General features: G+C 45.0%; 1 protein-coding gene across 1 annotated transcript in view; it reads right to left on the bottom strand.

The window, feature by feature from the left end:
* PTPRJ (protein tyrosine phosphatase receptor type J) overlaps positions 1-21,151 on the bottom strand; it is a 192,263-nt gene that overhangs the window by 14,594 nt on the left and 156,518 nt on the right. Inside the window, exons 9-21 of the mRNA XM_055281533.2 lie at positions 20,315-20,572; positions 19,342-19,620; positions 16,838-17,128; positions 13,581-13,712; positions 11,706-11,916; positions 11,467-11,591; positions 9,679-9,766; positions 7,119-7,160; positions 6,611-6,619; positions 6,427-6,514; positions 2,739-2,829; positions 769-842; positions 524-658 (exon numbers count right to left, since the gene is read on the bottom strand). Coding sequence (XP_055137508.1) covers positions 524-658; positions 769-842; positions 2,739-2,829; positions 6,427-6,514; positions 6,611-6,619; positions 7,119-7,160; positions 9,679-9,766; positions 11,467-11,591; positions 11,706-11,916; positions 13,581-13,712; positions 16,838-17,128; positions 19,342-19,620; positions 20,315-20,572 — 1,823 coding nt within the window. The remainder of the gene's footprint in view (positions 1-523; positions 659-768; positions 843-2,738; positions 2,830-6,426; positions 6,515-6,610; positions 6,620-7,118; positions 7,161-9,678; positions 9,767-11,466; positions 11,592-11,705; positions 11,917-13,580; positions 13,713-16,837; positions 17,129-19,341; positions 19,621-20,314; positions 20,573-21,151) is intronic.

Here is a 21,151-nt window from a genome sequence, read left to right on the forward strand (position 1 = left end):
GCACTCCAGGCTGGCTGACAGAGGAGACCCTGTCTCAAAAAACAAAAAACAAAACAAAAAAAAACCTGGGGTGGGGGCAGGAGGGGTTCAGTGCTCAACCTAAGTTTGAAAATCATGGAGCTGATGAAAACCCTCATCTCACAGATGAAGATACTGGTTACTTAGAGACACGATGGGCTTGTCTGTGTTCGTGGGGCCAATGAAGAACAGAGCCACGCCGTGAACACCATCTTGCACTAGGCCTGGGAGATTTTGCCATTTACTAACTCCAGCAGCGACGTAATAAACAGAAGACACTGATATTTGTCCAAAAAAAAAGATAATGACAAAACAGAATTGTTTAAAGAATGTTTTTAAACATTTCTTTTAAGGGGAAAAAAAGACAGAAAACAAGTTTCTAAGAATAAAGTGCTAATGTTTGAGATTTTTTTTAAAGAAACAAGTGGTTTTTAAGATATCCTTCTGCCACAATAAAAAGCAATTAGTGTAATTTTAAGTTTTAAAAACTAAAAACGATACTTACTCTCCCCTGTTCAACACATTTGGTCAACATAATGATGGCATATACATTTTTCTCCCAAACCATACGCCAAAAATCTTTCAAAGTGTTCGGTAAAGGTCCTTGTGCGGCAATAAAATCTTTCTTGGAGTGGTAGCCCTAAAAACGGGAAACAGCACGTAGTCAACCTCAAAGAAACAGAAAGAAGCAAAGCACACTGAAGATTTCATCGACACAGTCCAGTACTGTGAGACCGTCCCCCAACTTACAGGCATGTAGTTGGCATTGATGTAGTCATCCGTTGAATGGCTCTGGACCGAAAGTTTGACACGGGAAATATCATCTGTGACATTAAAAGAAAAAAGCTCCCCATTATAAGCAAATGTTTTAGTAAAGTTGGACACAAAACAGAAAAAAAAATGAAATTCAAAATGGCAAAACTAGGACTTGCGTCTTTGAAGATGCACAGTGTGGCATTTCATATAGACCACCTCATTTAGTGCTCACGGTCACTCTATATGACCATGGCACAGAGAAGTCACATGATCACCAGAGCAGAGCTAATGAGTGGCAGGGCCAGGATTTGAACCTGCAGCCTGACACCAGGACCCAAGATCTTAACCACACCAGATGCCTTCTCACACAAAATGAACCTGTTACTATTAGCAGCCTCAGGTGTCTACCATGAGGGAATGTGCTAAACAATTTTATTTGCTCCTCAAAACCACCCTATAAGCCACTGCCCTGTTTCACAGATGAGGAAACTGAGAGATTGACTTCTCCAAGTCCATATATCTGGTGAGGGGCAGTCAAAATTCAAATCTAGTGCCCTTTCCACTAGGATGGGGTAGGTCCCTAGGTTAACCGTTCTACTCTGCCTGTATTCTCATATAAACAAGTTGTTATAAAAACAGAGTACCAAGTTCAAGTATAAATTGAATGTGTAAGACTAGTATGAGTAGGAGGGTCTAAAACACAGAATTATGTTTTATAAATATTATTGTCATCTCAAAAACATACACACAAACTTGCCCAACTTAAGAGATGAAATAATAACCTTAGAACTGCAAGTGTCAGGCTGAGCCAGAAGCAGCACCACCTCAGTTTCCCTGTCTCTGATTGTATTACCTCACCCTCCTCTGGACAAAATAACATAACAATGCTAAGTCTAGTACTGACCTGAGTCTCAGCCTAAAGGCTTCCCAATAAGAACAATACCCAAACACCCACTTCCCAGCTCCCACTCCAGATCTGAGAATCTCCACAGACATTCACAAAAAGGGGCCGATAATCCCAAATTACCCTTACAAGGGCAATACCCCCAGCCTAGTTTTAAAAGCATTTCCCTCAGAACATGGGCCAATATTCCTTGTCAAGTACAAGGAAATAAATGGAGAGAAAGAACCCAAGAACTAGAAAATGCTGAATTTAAAAAGAACTTTATGTTTTACTCCAGGAACGAAAAACACGGCTTCGAATAAAGATGATGATGTCCTGATGTAAAAATTATCTGCAAAGCCCATCAATTTCAGCTCCATCAGAACATGGCTACGATCTACTTATGCTCCTCTCTGTGCCTAATCCCCACCCAAAAGACACATCACAAGGAACTTTCAGTGGAGAAGTATTTACATTTCATCTAATGGTTTGATGTAATAAATAATTCTTATGTTAAACTCAATTTGCTATTATCCTGTTGACTAAGATGCAGACATTGTTAATTCTCAAAAACAGGAAATGAGCTAAATATAAGTCATACTTAGCTGTGGAATTCACTCAGCCCATGTGTCTGGACACAGAAAGTGTGACTCCCTGTCTCCCTCTGCTCACTTTCATTCCAGAATTATAGAATTGAAATAAACAGTTGTGAGACAGAGGGGTTAAGAACACAGACTCTGGCCTTTTCCCGTACTGAGACAGACAGACCTAGTACAAAGCCTAGTTTTCCCATCACTACCTGTGTGACCTTGGAAAGATCACCTAACCACTCTGTGCATTTTCCTCATCTGCAAAACAAATATTCTACTACCTACTTCATAAGGCTGTTGTGAGGATTAAAGAGAATGCACCTAAATATAGTGCTTAGCACATAGTAGGTGAATAATGGATGGTTGTGGAAGTAGGTGACTAATGAATGGTTGTGGAAGTGGTTACTCAAGATCACCGATTCCCTCCCCTCTACAGTTAGTGATGGCCACTGACAGAAAACAGAGAAGATGCTGTGGATAAAATAACTTACAGGGCAGAACATTATTATAGCGATTCTTTCCTCTATTCTCAGCCAGTTCTGCTGCATATTTAGGTTGACTAATTCCAACAAGCTTCAGATCCTGAAAACAAAACAAATGAGGTGTTCATTTATTTAGTCTTCAAATATTATTCATATTTAGCACAGCATATGACAGTGAAACCAGCCCAACAGTCCCATAGACAAGTGGTTTTTGAATAAACATAGAAATTTACCCTTCTGCTATTAAAGCCTGAAACTTGTATTTGTTTTATCTGAGTTCCTTTCTCAGGAAAGGACCTTCAGGGAGTATCAAAGAACTGAAACTAGTCAGATCACTGCACCAGATGCCTCCTTGCCCCTCCCTAGTTCCTGTTTTCTTTTTTTTTTTTTTGAGACAGAGTCTCGCTCTGTCGCCCAGGCTGGAGTGCAGTGGCGCGGTCTCCTGCCTCAGCCTCCCGAGTAGCTGGGACTACAGGCACCCGCCACCATGCCCAGCTAATTGTTTGTATTTTTAGTAGAGATGGGGTTTCACCATGTTAGCCAGGATGGTCTCGATCTCCCGACCTCGTGATCTACCCACCTCGGCCTCCCAAAGTGCTGGGATTACAGGCGTGAGCCACCACTCCCAGCCCCTAGTTCCTGTTTTCTTACACATTGTTACATTTCTTTCCTGCTGTATAAACCCCTGGTTTTAGTCAGTCAGGGAGATGGATTTGAGATTAGCTCCCATCTCCTTGGCTGCAGCACCCGATTAAAGCTTTCTTCCCTGGCAATATTTGTCATCTCAGTGATTGGCTTTCTGTAAAGGTGAGGAGCAGGACCTAGACCAAACCCGTGGTGTTTTGGTAACAAAAGAACAAAGTGGAAATGTAGAGGTGATATGGGTTAAACTGTGCCCCAAAAAGATACGTTGGATTTCTCACCCCCAATACCTATGAGTGGGATCTTATTTCGAAATAGGCTCTTTACAAGCCCACGCTGCCAAGACAATCCTAAGCCAAAAGAACAAAGCTGGAGGCATCACGCTACCTGACTTCAAACTACACAAGGCTACAGTAACCAAAACAGCATGGCACTGGTACCAAAACAGAGATATAGACCAATGGAACAGAACAGAGCCCTCAGAAATAATACCACACATCTATAACCATCTGATCTTTGACAAACCTGACAAAAACAAGCAATGGGGAAAGGATTCCCAATTTAATAAACGGTGCTGAGAAAACTGGCTAGCCATATGTAGAAAGCTGAAACTGACAAAAATTAATTCAAGATGGATTAAAGACTTAAATGTTAGACCTAAAACCATAAAAACCCTAGAAGAAAACCTAGGCATACTATTCAGGACATAGGCATGGGCAAGGACTTCACGTCTAAAACACCAAAAGCAATGGCAACAAAAGCCAACATTGACAAATGGGATCTAATTAAACTAAAGAGCTTCTGCACAGCAAAAGAAACCACCATCAGAGTGAACACGCAACCTACAGAATGGGAGAAAATTTTTACAATCTACCCATCTGACAAAGGGCTAATATCCAGAATCTACAAAGAACTCAAACAAATTTACAAGAAAAAATCAAACAACCCCATCAAAAAGTGGGCGAAGGATACGAACAGACACTTCTCAAAAGAAGACATTTATGCAGCCAAAAAACACATGAAAAAATGCTCATCATCACTGGCCATCAGAGAAATGCAAATCAAAACCACAATGAGATACCATCTCACACCAGTTAGAATGGCGATCATTAAAAAGTCAGGAAACAACAGGTGCTGGAAACGATGTGGAGAAATAGGAACACTTTTACACTGTTGGTGGGACTGTAAACTAGTTCAACCATTGTGGAAATCAGTGTGGCGATTCCTCAGGGATCTAGAACTAGAAATACCATTTGACCCAGCCATCCCATTACTGGGTATATACCCAAAGGATTATTGATCATGCTGCTATAAAGACACATGCACACGCATGTTTATTGCGGCACTATTCACAATAGGAAAGACGTGGAACCAACCCAAATGCCCATCAATGATAGACTGGATTAAGAAAATGTGGCACATATACACCATGGAATACTATGCAGCCATAAAAAATGATGAGTTCATGTCCTTTGTAGGGACATGGATGAAGCTGGAAACCATCATTCTCAGCAAACTATTGCAAGGACAGAAAACCAAACACCGCATGTTCTTACTCACAGGTGGGAATTGAACAATGAGAACACTTGGATACAGGGAGGGGAACATCACACACCGGGGCCTGTCATGGGGTGGGGGAGGGATAGCATTAGGAGATACACCTAATGTAAATGACGAGTTAACGGGTGCAGCACACCAACATGGCACATGTATACATATGTAACAAACCTGCATGTTGTGCTCATGTATCCTAGAACTTAAAGTATAAAAAAAAAAAAAAGGCTCTTTACAGATGTAAACAAATTAAAACGAGGTCATACTAGATTAGAGTGGGTCCTGAATCCCATATGGCTGGTGTCCTTATAGGAGGAAAAGAGACAAAGAGACATAGACACATGAGGCGAGATGGCCATGTGAACACAGAGGCAGACATGAGAGTGTTGCTGCCACAAAACCAAGGGACGCCTGGGGCTCCCAGAAGCTGCGGAGGCGAGGAAGGGCACTGCCCAGAGGTTTAGGAGGGAGTGTGGCCCTGCCCACGCCTTGATTTGGGACTTGTGGCCTCTAGACAGTAAATTTCTGTTGTTTTCAGCCTCCCAGTTTGTGTGCTTTTTTATGGCAGCCTAGGGAACTAATACAAAGATTAGAATATAGGAAAAAGGATAACCCTTGCCTTCAAGCAGTTGCAACCTGGAGGACAGGTGTACTGTACACAGAAAAAACTAACATTACAACAAGGCAGAATTAAAGAAATGCTGAATATTGGTAACAAGCAACAGGGGAAACAAGGCAGTCTGAGCGCACAGAACTCAAGTCCTCCTAACGGGAACCCACAAAGCCCATGGAGGAAGCAGCATGTGCACCGTGCAGAGTGCTGGGCAGGATTTCAAGAGGGCAAAGGCAGAGATGCTGGACAGGGCAACACAGGAGGACGAGTGAGATGGTCACTCTGAGCAGGGCTCGTTCCTGGGCTGGTTGGAGCACAGCATGGGGAACTGAGAGGCAGACACTGGCCAAGAAAGTCCTTGTGCAGGGCTTCATGTGAGCCTCACAAGCCATCCTAGGCCACACTGCCATCAAGCCCCAGACCTCTACATGCCCATTTGGTTTCTTTCCAGCTCATATAGTTTCCTAAGTATTGTGGCTAACAGTGCCCTGACCTGAACTCCTAGTTTCTGTTAACAGTTTTCTAACTTTCAGGAAAAACAAGCCAATTTCTAAGGAAAGTGGCTGTGCTTCAGTCAGGAGTAGTCCGAGGTAGACATCCAGGACAGTGTGACACAACGGGTTTGGAGCGCAACAACCCCGTGCATTATCTAGCCATTTAATGTAACCTGTTTGTGTGAGTTCATACCTGGCTTTGAGCCACTACTGTCTGTGAGTAATATAACTGCACTGCTGACTCTGTAGGAGAGAGAATAAAGCCATGTCCCAACTGCCTGCAGTCCCTCGAGTGTTCTTTCAGCTACCTGCCACCCGTCCACCACCTCCCCTCGGATCCCAGCTTGGGTTGGAACCTGACACAATTAAAAACACAGTATCTACAGCAACGCACTTCGTATTCCTCCGCGAACCCACAGTTGGAGTCGGCTTGCTGCTTCTTGAAGTAGGCCTCGAAATTCTCCACTCTGATTAACTTAGATCTAAGAAAACAAAACTTATCAGGATTTTTTACATTCAATGAAGTCCATATTCAATAGAAAAGTACAAGTTATTAAAAAAATACAGAGATTACTCACTTTTTAGGTCTTCATGATAGAAAGGGAAAGAAAAAAATAAGCAGTTAGACTCATTCATACTCTAGAGATGACAGTAAGCAATCTTCCCAAAACAGCAAAACCCAGAGGGTATAATTTGGCAAGAGGGGGTCAGAGTACTATTATTCACAAAACACGAAAATAGGAATCAGGAAATCTGATTTCTAGACCCTACTTTGTAACTAACTGGTTTTGTGACTTTAAGTAAGTTCTTCTCTCCCCTGGATCTTGATAACCTATTTGACTTTTTTTAATCAAGAAATCCATATTTATTGGTAGAAGAGTAGAACATGACAAGGAAGCTCGCTTCGGGGGGCTAATAAAACACAGATTCCTTGCAGAAAACAGAGCTGGCAGAAACCTCCAGATGGTCATGGTCAAAATGTGCTAATCAGGAAAAATGACAGCAAGTTCCATCAAAAATTATTTATAGATAGTCACTGAACAGATTGGAGGATTTAAAATAAAGCTCATAATTTGAGAGACTTACTTGATTTGAGAAAAGGACACTTCATTATTCTTTGCATCTTTCCTGTTTTAAGAGAAAAGAGACCCATTAGACAAAAAAGGATTCCTTCCTGTGCTTTTCCCTTGAGTATCTGGAGTTGATGTCATCTATGAAATAAAGGTGTTACACCTTTTCCTCAGGCTTTAGTTCACAGCTGACACCAAATCCTGCCCCCAATACTAAACTTAATGACCCAAGCTGCAAATGCTAATTACAAATTTGTGAAGTTATTTTCTTTTGTACTATCTAAAAGAATGAAAAAAATCATATCCAAGTCACTTTTAAGAACTTCCTTGCAAATATATAGCAGTGGCATTACTTTAATGTAATAAAGCAAGACTTGTTATTTCATACTTTGTTTTTGAGAAAGCTTTTCTGATAAATGAATGCAATAAACCAAAAAACATATCAGATCCGGAACTGGCAAGTTGGTGGTTGGTGAGGCATCTGCACACTCCTGCACTGTTGACTCAACTCTGCATTGGTATTTAAGAAAAACTTTCTGGAAGGTAATTTGGCGGTATGTATCAAAACTGAAAGCATGAGTACCCACTGACCTGGCACTTGCCTAGCTTGGAATTTAGCCTAAGGAAATAATCGTGAATGTGCCAAAGATTTAGCCACAAGGATAAGTAACTGTGGCCAAGAAAAAAAAAACTGGAACACCTAGGGAATTGGTTATAACTAGATCATGGTACTTCCAAACAGTTGAATACTCTGTAGCCACTTAAAATGATGATGAAATGAGCCAGGCACAGTGGCTGATGCCTGTAATCCCAGCACTTTAGGAGGCCGAGGCGGGTGGATCACCTGAGGTCAGGAGTTTAAGACCAGCCAACGTGGCAAAACTCCATCTCTACTAAAAATACAAAAAAATTAGCCGGGCATGGTGGCGGGCACCTGTAATCCCAGCTACTCGGGAGGCTGAGGCAGGAGAATCGCTTGAACCCAGGAGGCAGCGGTTGCAGTGAGCCAAGACCACGCCATTGCACTCCAGCCTGGGCAACAAGAACGAAACTCTGTCTCAAAAAAAAAAAAAAAAAAATGATGATGAAATGAAGCTGCCAACAATGTCTAAACTGAATAAAGCAGGCTGGATACTAACATGTAACATGATTCCATGTGTGTGCACACATTTGTGTGTGAGTTTGGTCACATCAAAATGTTGAGTAGTTTTGTGTGGGTTCTGCGATTGCAGATTTCCTATTTATTTTTGCTCTTTTCTATATTTTTTGCCATAGCATGTATCACTCTTATTTTTAACAAGAAACAATAAAACTGTTTTATCCAGCCACTGACTGATCCATTTCCTTCCCCAAAACCAGAACCTAATCTGGCCAGGCGCGGTGGCTCACGCCTGTAATCCCAGCACTTCGGGAGGCTGAGGCAGGCAGATCCCTTGAGGTCAGGAGTTCGAGACCAGCCTGGCCAACATGGCGAAACTCCATCTCTACTAAAAATACAAAAATTAGCTGGGTGTGGTGGCGGTGCCTGTAATCCCAGCTACTCAAGAGGCTGAGGCAGCAGAATCACTTGAACCAGGAGGCAGAGGTTGCAATGAGCTGAGATCATGCCACTGTACTCCAGCCTGGGGGACAGAGCCAGACTCCATCTCAAAAAAAAAAAAAAAAAAAAAAAAAAACAGAACCTAATCTAAAAGCTGGAGCATGAGCTCTGCCTGTCACTTCACCTGTCACTTCAACAGGGCAGGGTGGCAGCACAAGGAACCGGCCTGGGCCACATGAGGACCCCTAGGGCAGGATGGAGATTCCCTGGTTGGCAGCACCTTACAGCAAAGAAATCCCAGTTAACACACACAGGCTTCACACACTACACAGACAAGAGGGTGTGCCATGAAGTGCAAGGACCAGGTTCAAGTTCTATTTCCACACTTCCTGACTCAGCTTCTGCATCCTTGGAAGGGACTTACTGGAACTGCCTCACAGAGCCTCATGCATGAGATAATTCATGGAAAGCACAGATGCAGGCACACGGTGAGCACTCAAAACAGGGCTGCTACTTTTACCATTTAATGACCTCACAGGGTAGTTGTACAGATAAAATAATAATAATAGCATACAAGGTACAAGACACTGAGAAGTGCCTTATTTATTCAATCCTCCTCAGCATCACAAGTTAGGCACAATGATTATCCTCCTATCATAGATGAGGACATTAAGGCTAAGCTTCCTAAACAGCTGGTCAAAGACAGAGCTGGTGTTCAAACTTAGCTACCTCTGAAATGAAATCTCTTAAAGTCATAATACTATGAAACTGACTTGTAAACAAGAACGTATCATTTGAAAGTAGCATCCCACACTGTGGCATCTATCAGTGGCCTGATGTGACAGATGGGAGCACGTTAACATCACCCAGCTGGGGGCACAGAGGAAATAGGACTGGCCAAATGCAGAACACTATGGGTTAAGGGAATATGGCGCTCATCACATCATTCCTTCCGATTCTGTGAATGTTTGGAATGTTCCTTAATAGAAAGCTTCCTTAAATACCAGAGTATTATTATTAGCATAAGCAATATCACCTCTTCTTTCTCCAGAAGATGAAGCCTCCTACAGTCACAATAACCAGGGCACCAAAGATACAGCCAAAAACCGCTCCACAGATGACACCTGAGAAAAGTCCAAATGGGAGACACTTCGAGAGGTGTTCGTGCAGACCACACAACATGCTAAAAACTGGCCTGGGACCCTAACACCAGAGAGTTAAAGTGTGTATGCCATACACACACATGCATGCACACACACACACAAGGGAGTTAAATAGCTCTGGAACTAAAACTAGTCTGCATGCAGAAGCCAGGTTCCTGTTCCCAACCCACTACTACCTGGATGGTCTTGAGAAAGTTACTGTTCCTCTCCAGGTCTCAGTCTCCTCAACTGCAAATTTAGGGAACTGGGCTGGATTTTCAGAGATTTTTCCTGCCACCTCTGATGTTTTGAGACTAGCACCGACATATGAGCAGAGGTACCTACAGCAGCATCCATGCTCAGGTGACAGGAAACCCATTTGTTTACTGGGGAAGGATGTGGGGACTCCCTAAACTTTGCTTCTGGGGCAGGCATTCTTTCCTGCACCAACTAGTAAAGAAAGGCAGACAAACTAACAAACCAGTCAGTCCATTTGCCTCTGGCTTGAAGGTAGGGGATGCATCCCTCATGGATCCCTGAAGCTCCTATATCACTTAGGTCTATGTGATAAAGGGTAGAAGCACTTGACAAAGGTCCAAGACCAGAATTTCAGGCCTGCCTCTAAAGCCACCGTGTAACCCTGGGCAAGTTACTTTCCCCTCTCTGGGCCTTAAAAGTCTCACTTCCAAAAAGCAGGCAGAGCACAGTGGCTCACACCTGTAATCCCAGAGCTTTGGAAGAACGTGGAAGAAGGCTTGAGGCCAGGAGTTCAAGACCAGCCTGGGCAACACAGCAAGACCCCATCTCTACAAAACATTAGCCAGGCATGGTGGTGAGCACCTAGGGTCCCACCTGGGAGGCTGAGGCAGGAGGATCCCTTGAGCCCAGGAATTCAAAGTTACAGTGAGCTATGATCATGCCACTGTACTCCTGGGCAACAGAGCAACACTGTCTCAAAAATAAAATAAATAGGCTGGACATGGTGGCTCACACCTATAATCCCAGCACTTTGGGAAGGCAAGGTGGGCAGATCACCTGAGGTCAGGAGTTCGAGACCAGCCTGGCCAACAGAGCAAAACCCTGTCACTACTAAAAATACAAAAATTAGCTGGGCGTGGTAGCAGGCACCTGTAATCCCAGCTACTCAGGAGGCTGAGGCAGGAGAATTGCTTGAACCTGGAAGGCAGAGGCTGCAGTGAGCAGAGATCGTGCCACTGCACTCCAGCCTGGGTGACAGAGCGAGACTCTGTCTAAGAAAAAAAAAACCATAAAATAAATAAACAAATCAATAAACATAATTAAAATTATGAAGTAAAATAAACAGAGGATTGAACAAGACAATTTATGTGGCTTCCTCTGATTCCACTATTTAAGGATTCAGTGCACTGTGTCAAACTGTGCACCTGGCATATGGGCCCACAAGTGACCACACATAGATAAGGGGAGTCAATAATCTTTGCAGATTGGAAGAACAACTGGCACTTAGAGAAGGGAGAGTGTGGGGTCCAGGCTGTGGGACCTCGGAGGAGGAAGCCCAGTGACATCTCAACCTCGGGGAGGGGAGAGCTGGGCACACGAACCCTCCTGAAGGTCTGAGGGAGGCATGTACACAGCTGGCCTTCTATGGACACGTGGAGCAAAATGCCACTGAACCGGTGCCAGGACTGTTGTCTTCTCCCTACCTGGATCCTGGGGCAAGGAAACGGCATCTGAGTAGCGACTGAAGGACACATAGCTCTCAGCTCCATCGATGAGCCCCTTGTTTTGAGGGTGGAAGGTGATGTTGGTGAAGCCAGCCACACAAGCCCTGTGGGATAACAAAGAGCAAAAAGAGGTCCCTGAGACATGTCTGACCGCAGGCACGCAGCGCTTCATGCTCATGAGGCTCAGCCCCCAAAGAGAAAGAACCAAAAGGCATTACCGGTAGGAGCCCAGAGGCTCCAGCTTCCCATTGTAATAACCAAGCGTGGTTGACTCATTCCCAACATCAATTTCATATTTCAAAACTTCAGACAAGCTCTGAGAACGTCCCTTTTCTTCTGTTCTTATGAGGTATGTCACATAAGTATCTGAGGCTCCCTTTTTGAAATCCTCATACGTGTATTTCAGGACATCTGCAGAAGGGTGACTGGCTAAGAAAGGTACACAGAAGGAGAATCGTAAGAAAGGGATGGCAGAGAGATTTCTTCTCCTGCATATCTACATGGTGGTGATGCTGGGTGACAGTGATACCAGCAGCCACCTCTCAAGTATCTCTCTGTGCCAGGTTTGACTTACATTTAATTCTAAGGGTTTCACCTACAGTAACTCACTTCATCCCCATGAATCCCATCACACAAGCTTATTGTCTCCAGTTTACAGACAAGAAAACGAAGGTACAAAAGGCTAACAGGACCAGGCACAAGGTCACACCGCCTACGAGGTGGAGTTGGGTTCCCAATCCAGGGCGTCGGGCTCAGAGCCCAAGGTTTCATCTAATCACAGGCCAGCACTGGTCAGTCTGGCTGCTATGCAACATGGCCTTCCTCAATGGGACTTGGTGACAAGCATCACAGCAAAATGACTAAGAGCTGGAAACAGACCCAAAATTAAAAGACAGAAAGAGAGAGATTTCAACCTCACTTTCTGAAATTTTTGCCACAGGTTATGGCACCAGCAAATTTCTATCCTCCCAGATCCCCAACCCCGACAGTGTGCTTGGTCTCTATATCCTCCTCGAGGACATGAGGACAGCACCACAGCAGGAGAGAGTGGGCAGAGGAAACACTGCATTATTCATGCATAGAGAATCTCCCAGACCAGGCACAGAGGCTCATGCCTGTAGTCTAGTCCCAGCACTTTGGAAGGCCAAGGTGGGAGGATTACTTGAGTCCAAGAGTTCAAGACCAGCCTGGGCAACATGGTGAGACCTTGTCTCTAAAAGAAAGAAAGAGGGAAGGGAAGGAGAAGGGGAGAAGGGGAGGAGGAGGAGGGGGAGAAAGGAACTCCCACAACAAAACTTGGGGGGAGGGGGAGGAGGAAGAGGGAGAGGGAAAGGAGAGGTGAAGGGGGGGAGGGGGAAAGTGAGGGGAGGAGGGGGAGGAGGGAACCCCCACAACAAAACTTGGGCTTTTAAATCTAGGCCTTATGCAAGCACTCAAACGCAGCTACCAAAGAGACTCTCGAATTATTCCTTTCCTACCACAAAATGTAACAGAGCCCTTTAAGGAAAAGCAGCCTTTAATCCACCTCTTCTCTCAGCTAAGGAGATACTCTGAAAATTCCCACTAGCAAATGCAAATCTTTTTCTGTTTTCTTTCAAAGGAAAGTCATCTTCTGAGGATGGCATGTGTGTACGTGTGTGTTGAGTGAGAGAGAGAGACAGAGTTGGTTAAAACTAATATTCTACCACCTAAAAGGCCCAGTGAGGTAAAAGAGAAGAAAAACCTAGATCACAGATCACCACAAACCAAATCCAGCCACCTGCCATGGTAAATAACATCTAGTGGGAATGGTCCCACTCATTCCTTCTGTATCTTCTGTGACTGCTTGCACACTACAATGGCAGAGTCGAATGCTTGCAGCAGACTCTATACCACCTGCAAAGCTTAAAATATTTGCAATCTGGCCCTTTCCAGAAAGTTTGTCAACCATCAGGCAAACATCTCACCCTCCTTCTCTGTCTGAGTACACAGCATGGGCTGCAGTGAGAAGACAGGCGTGTGTCTGCATCACTCACATGCCTCAGTGGGCACAGAGAAAGCTCTGGTCACTGCATCACTCACGGGCTGTTTAACCCACGGAGGCCTCTCCTTACCTTCCCCAGTGGTGAGAATGACAGCATAGGCTTTGATGGGTCCGTGGCTGGCTTCAAATCCACTGAACTTGACCTTTACTGAATTGTGACTGACAGATGTAATATTAGGGGATCCATCTGGAGGAGGGGGATCTAAAACAAAACAAAACATGATCACCCAATATTGAAAACCAAAGCAACACATTAGGTAGAGAACATGCTTCAGCGACCTCCTCAAGATCTTACTCTGGAAGCTACATGCTGGGCGCATGCAAAGCAGCAAATCCAGAAGCAAAAGGCAGGGAAGGAAACTGGAGCAGAGACGGCAGATCCTGGGAAACCCACCTAGCTCACAACGACCCCTTCAGGGCATCCAGCCAAATCCCCAGGGCAGGCACCCAACAGCCTTGTTTGGTTTTGCTATTGTTGTTTTGAACAGTACATGCTTTTATTTTTTAACAGATTGATTGAAATATAATTAGAATACAACCAAGGAGATGAAAGACTTGAAGAGTGAAAACCACAAAATATTGATAAAATAAAGAAGACACAAATACACAAATACATGCAAAGACATCCCATGCTCATGGACTGGAAGACTTCATACTGTTGGAAGACTTGACAATACTCAAAGCGATCTATAAATTCAATGCTCCATCAAAATCCCAATGGCAATTTTTACAGAATATAAAAAAAAAAAATCCTAAAGTTCATATGGAAAAATCAAAGACCAAGAATAGCCAAAGTAGTGTTGAGGAAGAATGAAGCTGGAGGCCTCACACTTCCTGATTTCAAGATATATTTATTCAAAACTACAGTAATTAAAACAGTATATTAAAGGCATAAAGACAGACATCAACCCATAGAACAGAATACTTAGCCCAGAATTAAACTCTCACATATACAGTCAACTTATCTTCAACAAGGATGTCAAGAAGACACAACGGGGAAAAGACGGCCTCTTCAACAAATGGTGCTGGGAAAACTGGGTATCCATGAGCAAAATAATAAAACTGGACCCCTATCTTACACCAGACACAAAAATAAACTCTGAATAGATTCAAGCCTTAAACATTAGACCTAAAGCTGTACACTGTAAAATTTGTTTAAAAAAAAAAAAAAAACCACACATTGGGGAAGAGCTTCTTGACAGTATTTACAATGGTTGCTTGGATACCACACAAAAAGCACAGCAACAAAAGCGAAAACTGACAAGCAAGATTAAATCAAACTGAAAAGGTTTTGCACAGTAAAAGAAACCATCATTAGAGTAAGAAGCTAGTATCCTTGCATGGGGAAGCTAACATGCCCTTGTCCTCTCCCCCAGTCCCGTATGACTCAAGATGAGCCGGGTTCATTATCCTGAGATCCGGGGTGGAAGAAGGAGAGGGAGAAAGAGACTGTGGTGGAATCCTAAGGTGTGGCCTTGGGAGCTGCACAATGACACCACATGGACTTGGCTGGGCCCCAGGATCAGCTGGTCACAGCTGAGAGCAAAGACGGAGCAAATGTCCAAGGAGAAGAATCACAGATGAGGTGGGAGAGAACACACTTTCTACTAAGACCTGGCCACGGCACTGCTCCGTGTTCTTCATAAACAGTCCCCGCATTTTTCCCAGAGTTGGTCTAAAATACCACCTAGAGAAACCCAACAGATCCTCTTCCCAGAAACCAGAAAAGCCCCCACGGGACCCTCCATGGGTGGCCTCCTTGATTCTGCACACCCTTCCCAAGCCAGGGCATGGAGCCACACTCTGAACAAACAAAAGAAAGAACATCCTGAATTAGATGATCCACTCCACTCTCTCTCTCCACCTAAACTCATCTCACACATACAGTTTGGGTTGTTCTCATTTTTTTTTGTATTTTTAAAAAATAAATGAGATGGGATCTCGCTGTGTTGCCCAGGCTGGTTTCAAACTCCTGGGCTCAAGCAATCCTCCCACCTCAGCCTCCCAAAGTGCTGGGATTACAGGCATAAGCCACCATGCCCAGCCTGTTCTCATTATTATATATATTCAAGATTCAAGGAGACAGAAATCTGAACTCCAAAACAACCACAACATAATTGTCTAAACCTGCGCTGATACAGCAGCTCCTCCCCGCCCGAGCCACGTGCGGCTGCCAAGCCCCTGAGAGGTGACTAGTTCGCATTCAGATGTGCTACAAGCACACAATACAGACCAGATATCAAAGACTTAGTACAAAAGAAGACTAGATATCAAAGACTTAATACTTCACAGAAAGTACATGTTGAAATAATACTTTTAATATACTAAGTTAAGTAAAATGCTATTAATACTAATTTCGGCTATTCCTTTTTCCTTTTTTTTCAGTGTGGCTCCTAGAAAACTTTGAATTATACCTGAGGCTCACATTGCACATCTAGTGGGTGGTCCTGCTCTAAACTACAAGCTTCAGCAACCTCGCAAGTACCCGGCAGCAGTGCCCACTGGGAGGTGGCATTCCCATGTCTAATGGTCAACTGCTAGCACAGGCTCCTGCATTTCCCATCAGCTCTATGCCCTGTAGCTGGCCAGAGAAGGTCCATCCCCAGGTCCTTGCTGCAAAACTGGCAGCAGCGTGCCAGCTCACCCACCACCAGACCTGGAAATCCTCTGCCTCTCAATGCTCTTCTCGGTCCTATGCTCCAGGGGCCCTGTCGCCCCTCCTCACCATAGTATCCCGCACCATGGCACACAGTAAGCCACCAAGAGATGTGGGCTAAAAGACGACCAGGCGCAGTGGCTCACGTAGGTAATCCCAACACTTTAGGAGGCCAAGGCGGGTGGATCACTTGAGGTCAAGAGTTCAAGACCAGCCTGGCCAACATGGTGAAACCCCATCTCTAAATACAAAAATTAGCCAGGCGTGGTGACATGTGTCTGTAGTCCCAGCTACTCAGGAGGCTGAGGCACCAGAATCACTTGAACCCAGGAAGCAGAGGTTGCAGTGAGCTGAGATGGCGTCACTGCACTCCAGCCTGGGTGACAAGAGCAAGACTCCATCTCAAAAAAATATAAAAGAAAACATGGCAATGAGTTATGCTGTAAAGAAAAGGAACCTTTTGGAATGTAAAAAATGAGCCCCTCTTACTCTGCTTTCTTAGATTGATTTCTATAGAATGAGAAACCAGTCTATGCCAGTAAAAGCAAGTATTTTAGGGGAAATAAAGAAACAAAAACAGATTTCTAGTCCACACATGCAGACCCACTGTGGGTCAGCCGCTCCAGGAGTGATCACAGTGCCCTCTGAGCAGCCCCTGCCTTGTAGCCCACCTGTGATGCCAGTGGTGCAGGTGTTCTGGGTGGGGGCTGCCATCTTTCCACAGGACACAGTGGTGATGCTGATGTTGTAGGAGGTAGAAAAATTCAAATACGTGACTTCCGTTCTATACTCAGTGCCATTCTCAGAGAAGCAGCTCTCCAGGTGGGTCGCATTGTCCCAGGCTCCACTGCTGACCTCCAGCTCGAAGCCTGCATTGGCGCCAGGAGGGCAGGTCCATTTGAGAACCAGGGCTGGCTCTTTGGGGACCACTTCGCAGTCGAAGGAGGCCACGGACGCAGGATCTGCAAAGCAAGCACAGCACAGCATGAGATTCCGGGACTTCTGCCTTTGCAAACATGGAAACAGGGAGTAGCAGAATCCTGGAGATGAGAAGGTGGGTGGGTGATGTGGTGGAAGAGGCAGGGGCTGACCCCGAATTAAGCAGCACCAAACTGTGTGGCCTTGGGTCAGTCACCCAACTGCTCTGAGCCTCAGCTGCAGGACTCTCTGAAGAGTAAATTGAACTATGATGTCAGGCACCAAGAAAGATGCCTGGAAGAGACCAGGGGCTCCACGAGAGTCAGCTGTATCATCCTGTGAGAAGTAGCAGCCTCCTCACTTGCACCATCTCATCATGAGGACCTTTTTTTTATTATTTATTTTTTTTGAGACAAAGTCTCGCTCTGTCGCCCAGGCTGGAGTGCAATGGCGCGATCTCGGCTCACCGCAACGTCCACCTCCCGGGTTCAAACAATTCTCCTGTGTCAGCTTCCCAAGTCACTGGGACTACAGGCACGCACCACCACACCCAGTTGATTTTTGTATTTTTAGTAGACATGGGGTTTCACCATGTTAGCCAGGATGGTCTCGATCCTTTGACCTCCTGATCCACCCACCTTGGCCTCCCAAAGTGCTGGGATTACAGGTGTGAGCCACCAGGCCCAGCCAAGGTCCTCTTGATGATCCTTCTGAGACAGGTGAGGCCCATACTGTCCCATCTGCAGATAAATCCACAGAGGCTCAGAGAGGTTAAGAAACTGGCTGATGATGATGGGGCAGGTGGTGAAGCCAAAACTAGATCCCAGGTTTTCTAAGTCTAAGTTCAAGACACTCTCCACTCACATAACATACTGCATCATCAGTGGTAAATGGCATCAGTTTCCTCATCTTCAAAATACAGTGTTATCTGTCTCTATCTGAGGGCCAATAGATTTTTACTGAGGACTAACATCAAACTGATGTAAACAGAAAACTCCATGTTACAACTGGAAGACAGTATTATCATTAATTGAATGTCACAGAATTTTAGAGCAGGAGAAGCTCTACCAAGGCACCTAGTGCAACTCCCACATTCACCACCCAGGGCCTGGAAAGGTAACCTGAACACTGCACCCACTTTTACAGCTCCTGTTCCACCCACACCCAGTCACAAATGCTCAGATACAGTTTTCTCTTGCTATAGCCTACAAATAACTATAGCTAAGACAAATATCAGCAATGAAAGGCACCCAAATATCAAAGGTGGTTGTCTAGACCAGGTGGGATGGAGCAGAGGTGACCCAAAGCTGCAGGGATTTCTGTGGCCACCCCACTCACCACTGAAAAGCCACAGGCCATCAAGGCTGGAGCTCCTACACTACCAGGAGGCTGATCCCATGAGACCATCACTTCTAAATCAGCCTGAACATATCTGAATGGCCTGGGCTAAAAGGGGAAGAGGCAGGAGCAAGAAGGGCAGAAAATCAGTAGTGCACGGGTGCTGAGTGATAAAGGTGCCACAGTCAGCACTGTGAGCAGAAGTGCCCACCACTGTCTGCAAAGCCTTCCCTGGGCTGCCCTGAGTGCATCCTCAATTACACAGAGGGCTCTTCTCTTTATCACACATTTTGAGTTGTGAGATAGGTGAGGATCAAGAAGGATGCAAAGGCTGGGCATCACTTCAACAATAACCTTTCCATCTTCTCCAGCACAAAAGACAAACCAATGCCAGACATCATCCACATCCCAGCTCAGCCCCACTCAGGCCTCACCTCCCACCTACACCCTCCTGTTCCTGCGGGTCCACTCCTCCCACCCTTGCCTCCTGCTCTTCCTCCCGCCTCCAGACACGGTGGTGATGCTGCACAGGCCCCTCTGCACAGGCCTCTGCCTGTAATGCTCTCGTGCCCTGATATCCACACGGCTGGCTCCTTCCCTTCATTCCGATCTCTGCTCAAAGTCACCTTGTCATTGAGGCCTTTCCTGAGCACTCTAGATAAACATCCCACTTCCTCCTTTGAAAAGTTCCAAGAAGGCAAGGACTTGACTGGCATATGGTATACGCTCAATAAATATTTATTGAATGCAGAAATGATGAGGGCATCGAGACAGCACCGATAAGCTAACAGGATGCCTCAGGAAGCTCAATGTCCATCACTGCACATCACACAAAACCAAACTACAGACTGGGAGGACTGACCTGCAAGGTCAGCACCACTCAGAGAGGAGTCCAAGAGGCAGTTGGGGCCACACTCACCTGTACAGAATGACTTCCAGCCAGGTTCCAGTGACTTGATCCCATCCCCTACTTGTGCAAAGATCTCCACTGTGTATGATGAGCCAGGTATTAATTCAGCGACTGTAGCTTCGGTAATTCCAATGTCCGTGACTACTTGTGTTGCGTTGCTGGAATTTCCAACCTTCTCAATAAGAAGGCAGTAGGAGTACGTGGGAGAGGCGTCATCAAAGTTCTGCCAACTTAAAGTTGCTGCTGTGGTGTTGGTACTTACATCAATGTTGGACACATCGCTGGGCCCTTGATTTAAAAAAAAAGGCAATTCATGTAAAAGCACAGATTAAGTAGAATTCCAGGACTATTTACTATATCCAAAAATAGCCTGGCTCGTTTTGGAAAGAATGAATAAAGCTAGTATTTGCTGGCTCAAAAGATGGAAAACGTCCCAAAAACACATCAAGAAAATAATTATACAGATTAAATCTCAAAAGAAGTTTAATTTAGGCTTTTTTTAATACTTCAAGTTTATTTCAAATATATTTTTAAGATATAATTTCTAATCTGTTTTTTAAATCTAATAGATATACTAAAAACATATTACAAACTAACATCTTTACCATGTATTTAATTCAAATATTCGCAAAACACCTCCCTCACTGTTGCAGGCAAAGCTCCTCATCTAGGCAGTGTCTTCCAATACCAACATGACAAGGTGACCCTTCTCTACTCTGTATTCTCAAGGAATGACTAGAACAGTTTCAGTCTCCATTCCCAAGGAATCACTTCTTGCTTCTAACGACAATTCTAAGTGCACATAGCTTGAAGAACAGTGCCCCATGGGGACAGCAGAACCGTTGCTGAGACCAATGTTTTCAACTTCAGCAGTTTCAGTCAACCTGGACCCCAGAAGCACACTGGCCATCATTTAACCAGTGCCTCCTCCAAGAGACGGTTAGAGAGGCTGTTCCTTAGAAGGGCATCCTAAAAGACTTACGTGTGTACTGTGCAGTGGAGCTGGGGTCCCCCCGGACGTGGTCCACTTCTGGAGAGATGGTGATGTTATATAAGGTGCCCGGGATCAGGCCCTGGAGAGTGACCGCTTTGTCATACGTGCTTGTGTGGTTAGAGCCATGCTTGGACTCTATGACTAAATGGTAGACACACTCGGAAGCACCGTCTGGGCTCTTCCACTCCAGCCGCATCTCCGTGGTGGTGACGTAGACCACGTGGATGTCAAACACTGCACTGGGAACTGCTCAGAAGAAAGGAAGGAGAAGGGAAAACTGTTACTATCATGACGCCCAGCTTCCTCTCCAAGTGCTGTCGAGAGGACCTGCTCTTTTGCCATTACGCTTTCTAATGAGTTCACAAAAGGCACACTCCAAAATTGAGCTGAGAAATGCACACACTCAGTGCTCTCAAGGATTTTAGCTCTTCTGCAACACGGATGAACTTCCCAGTTTATCTTACCAGTTCTCCAGTTCTTTGTTGTTGTCTTAAAAATGAGCCCTTAGGCTGGGTGCAATGGCTCACACCTGTAATCCCAACATTTTGGGAAGCCGAGATGGATCACTTGAGGTCAGAGATTCGAAACCAGCCTGGCCAACATGGTGAAAACCCGTCTCTACTAAAAATACGAAAATTAGCTGGGTGTGGTGGTACACGCCTGTAATCCCAGCTACTTGGGAGGCTGGGGCACGAGAGTCGCTTGAACCCGGAAGGCAGAGGTTGCAGTGAGCTGATATCACACCATTGCACTCCAGCCTGGGCGACAGAATGAGACTCTGTCTCAAAAAAAAAAAAAAAAAAAAAAAAAAAGGCCAGGCACGGT

The sequence above is a fragment of the Symphalangus syndactylus genome, chromosome 6 (genome assembly GCF_028878055.3).
Source record: "Symphalangus syndactylus isolate Jambi chromosome 6, NHGRI_mSymSyn1-v2.1_pri, whole genome shotgun sequence".
NCBI classification, from domain to species: Eukaryota; Metazoa; Chordata; class Mammalia; order Primates; family Hylobatidae; genus Symphalangus; species Symphalangus syndactylus.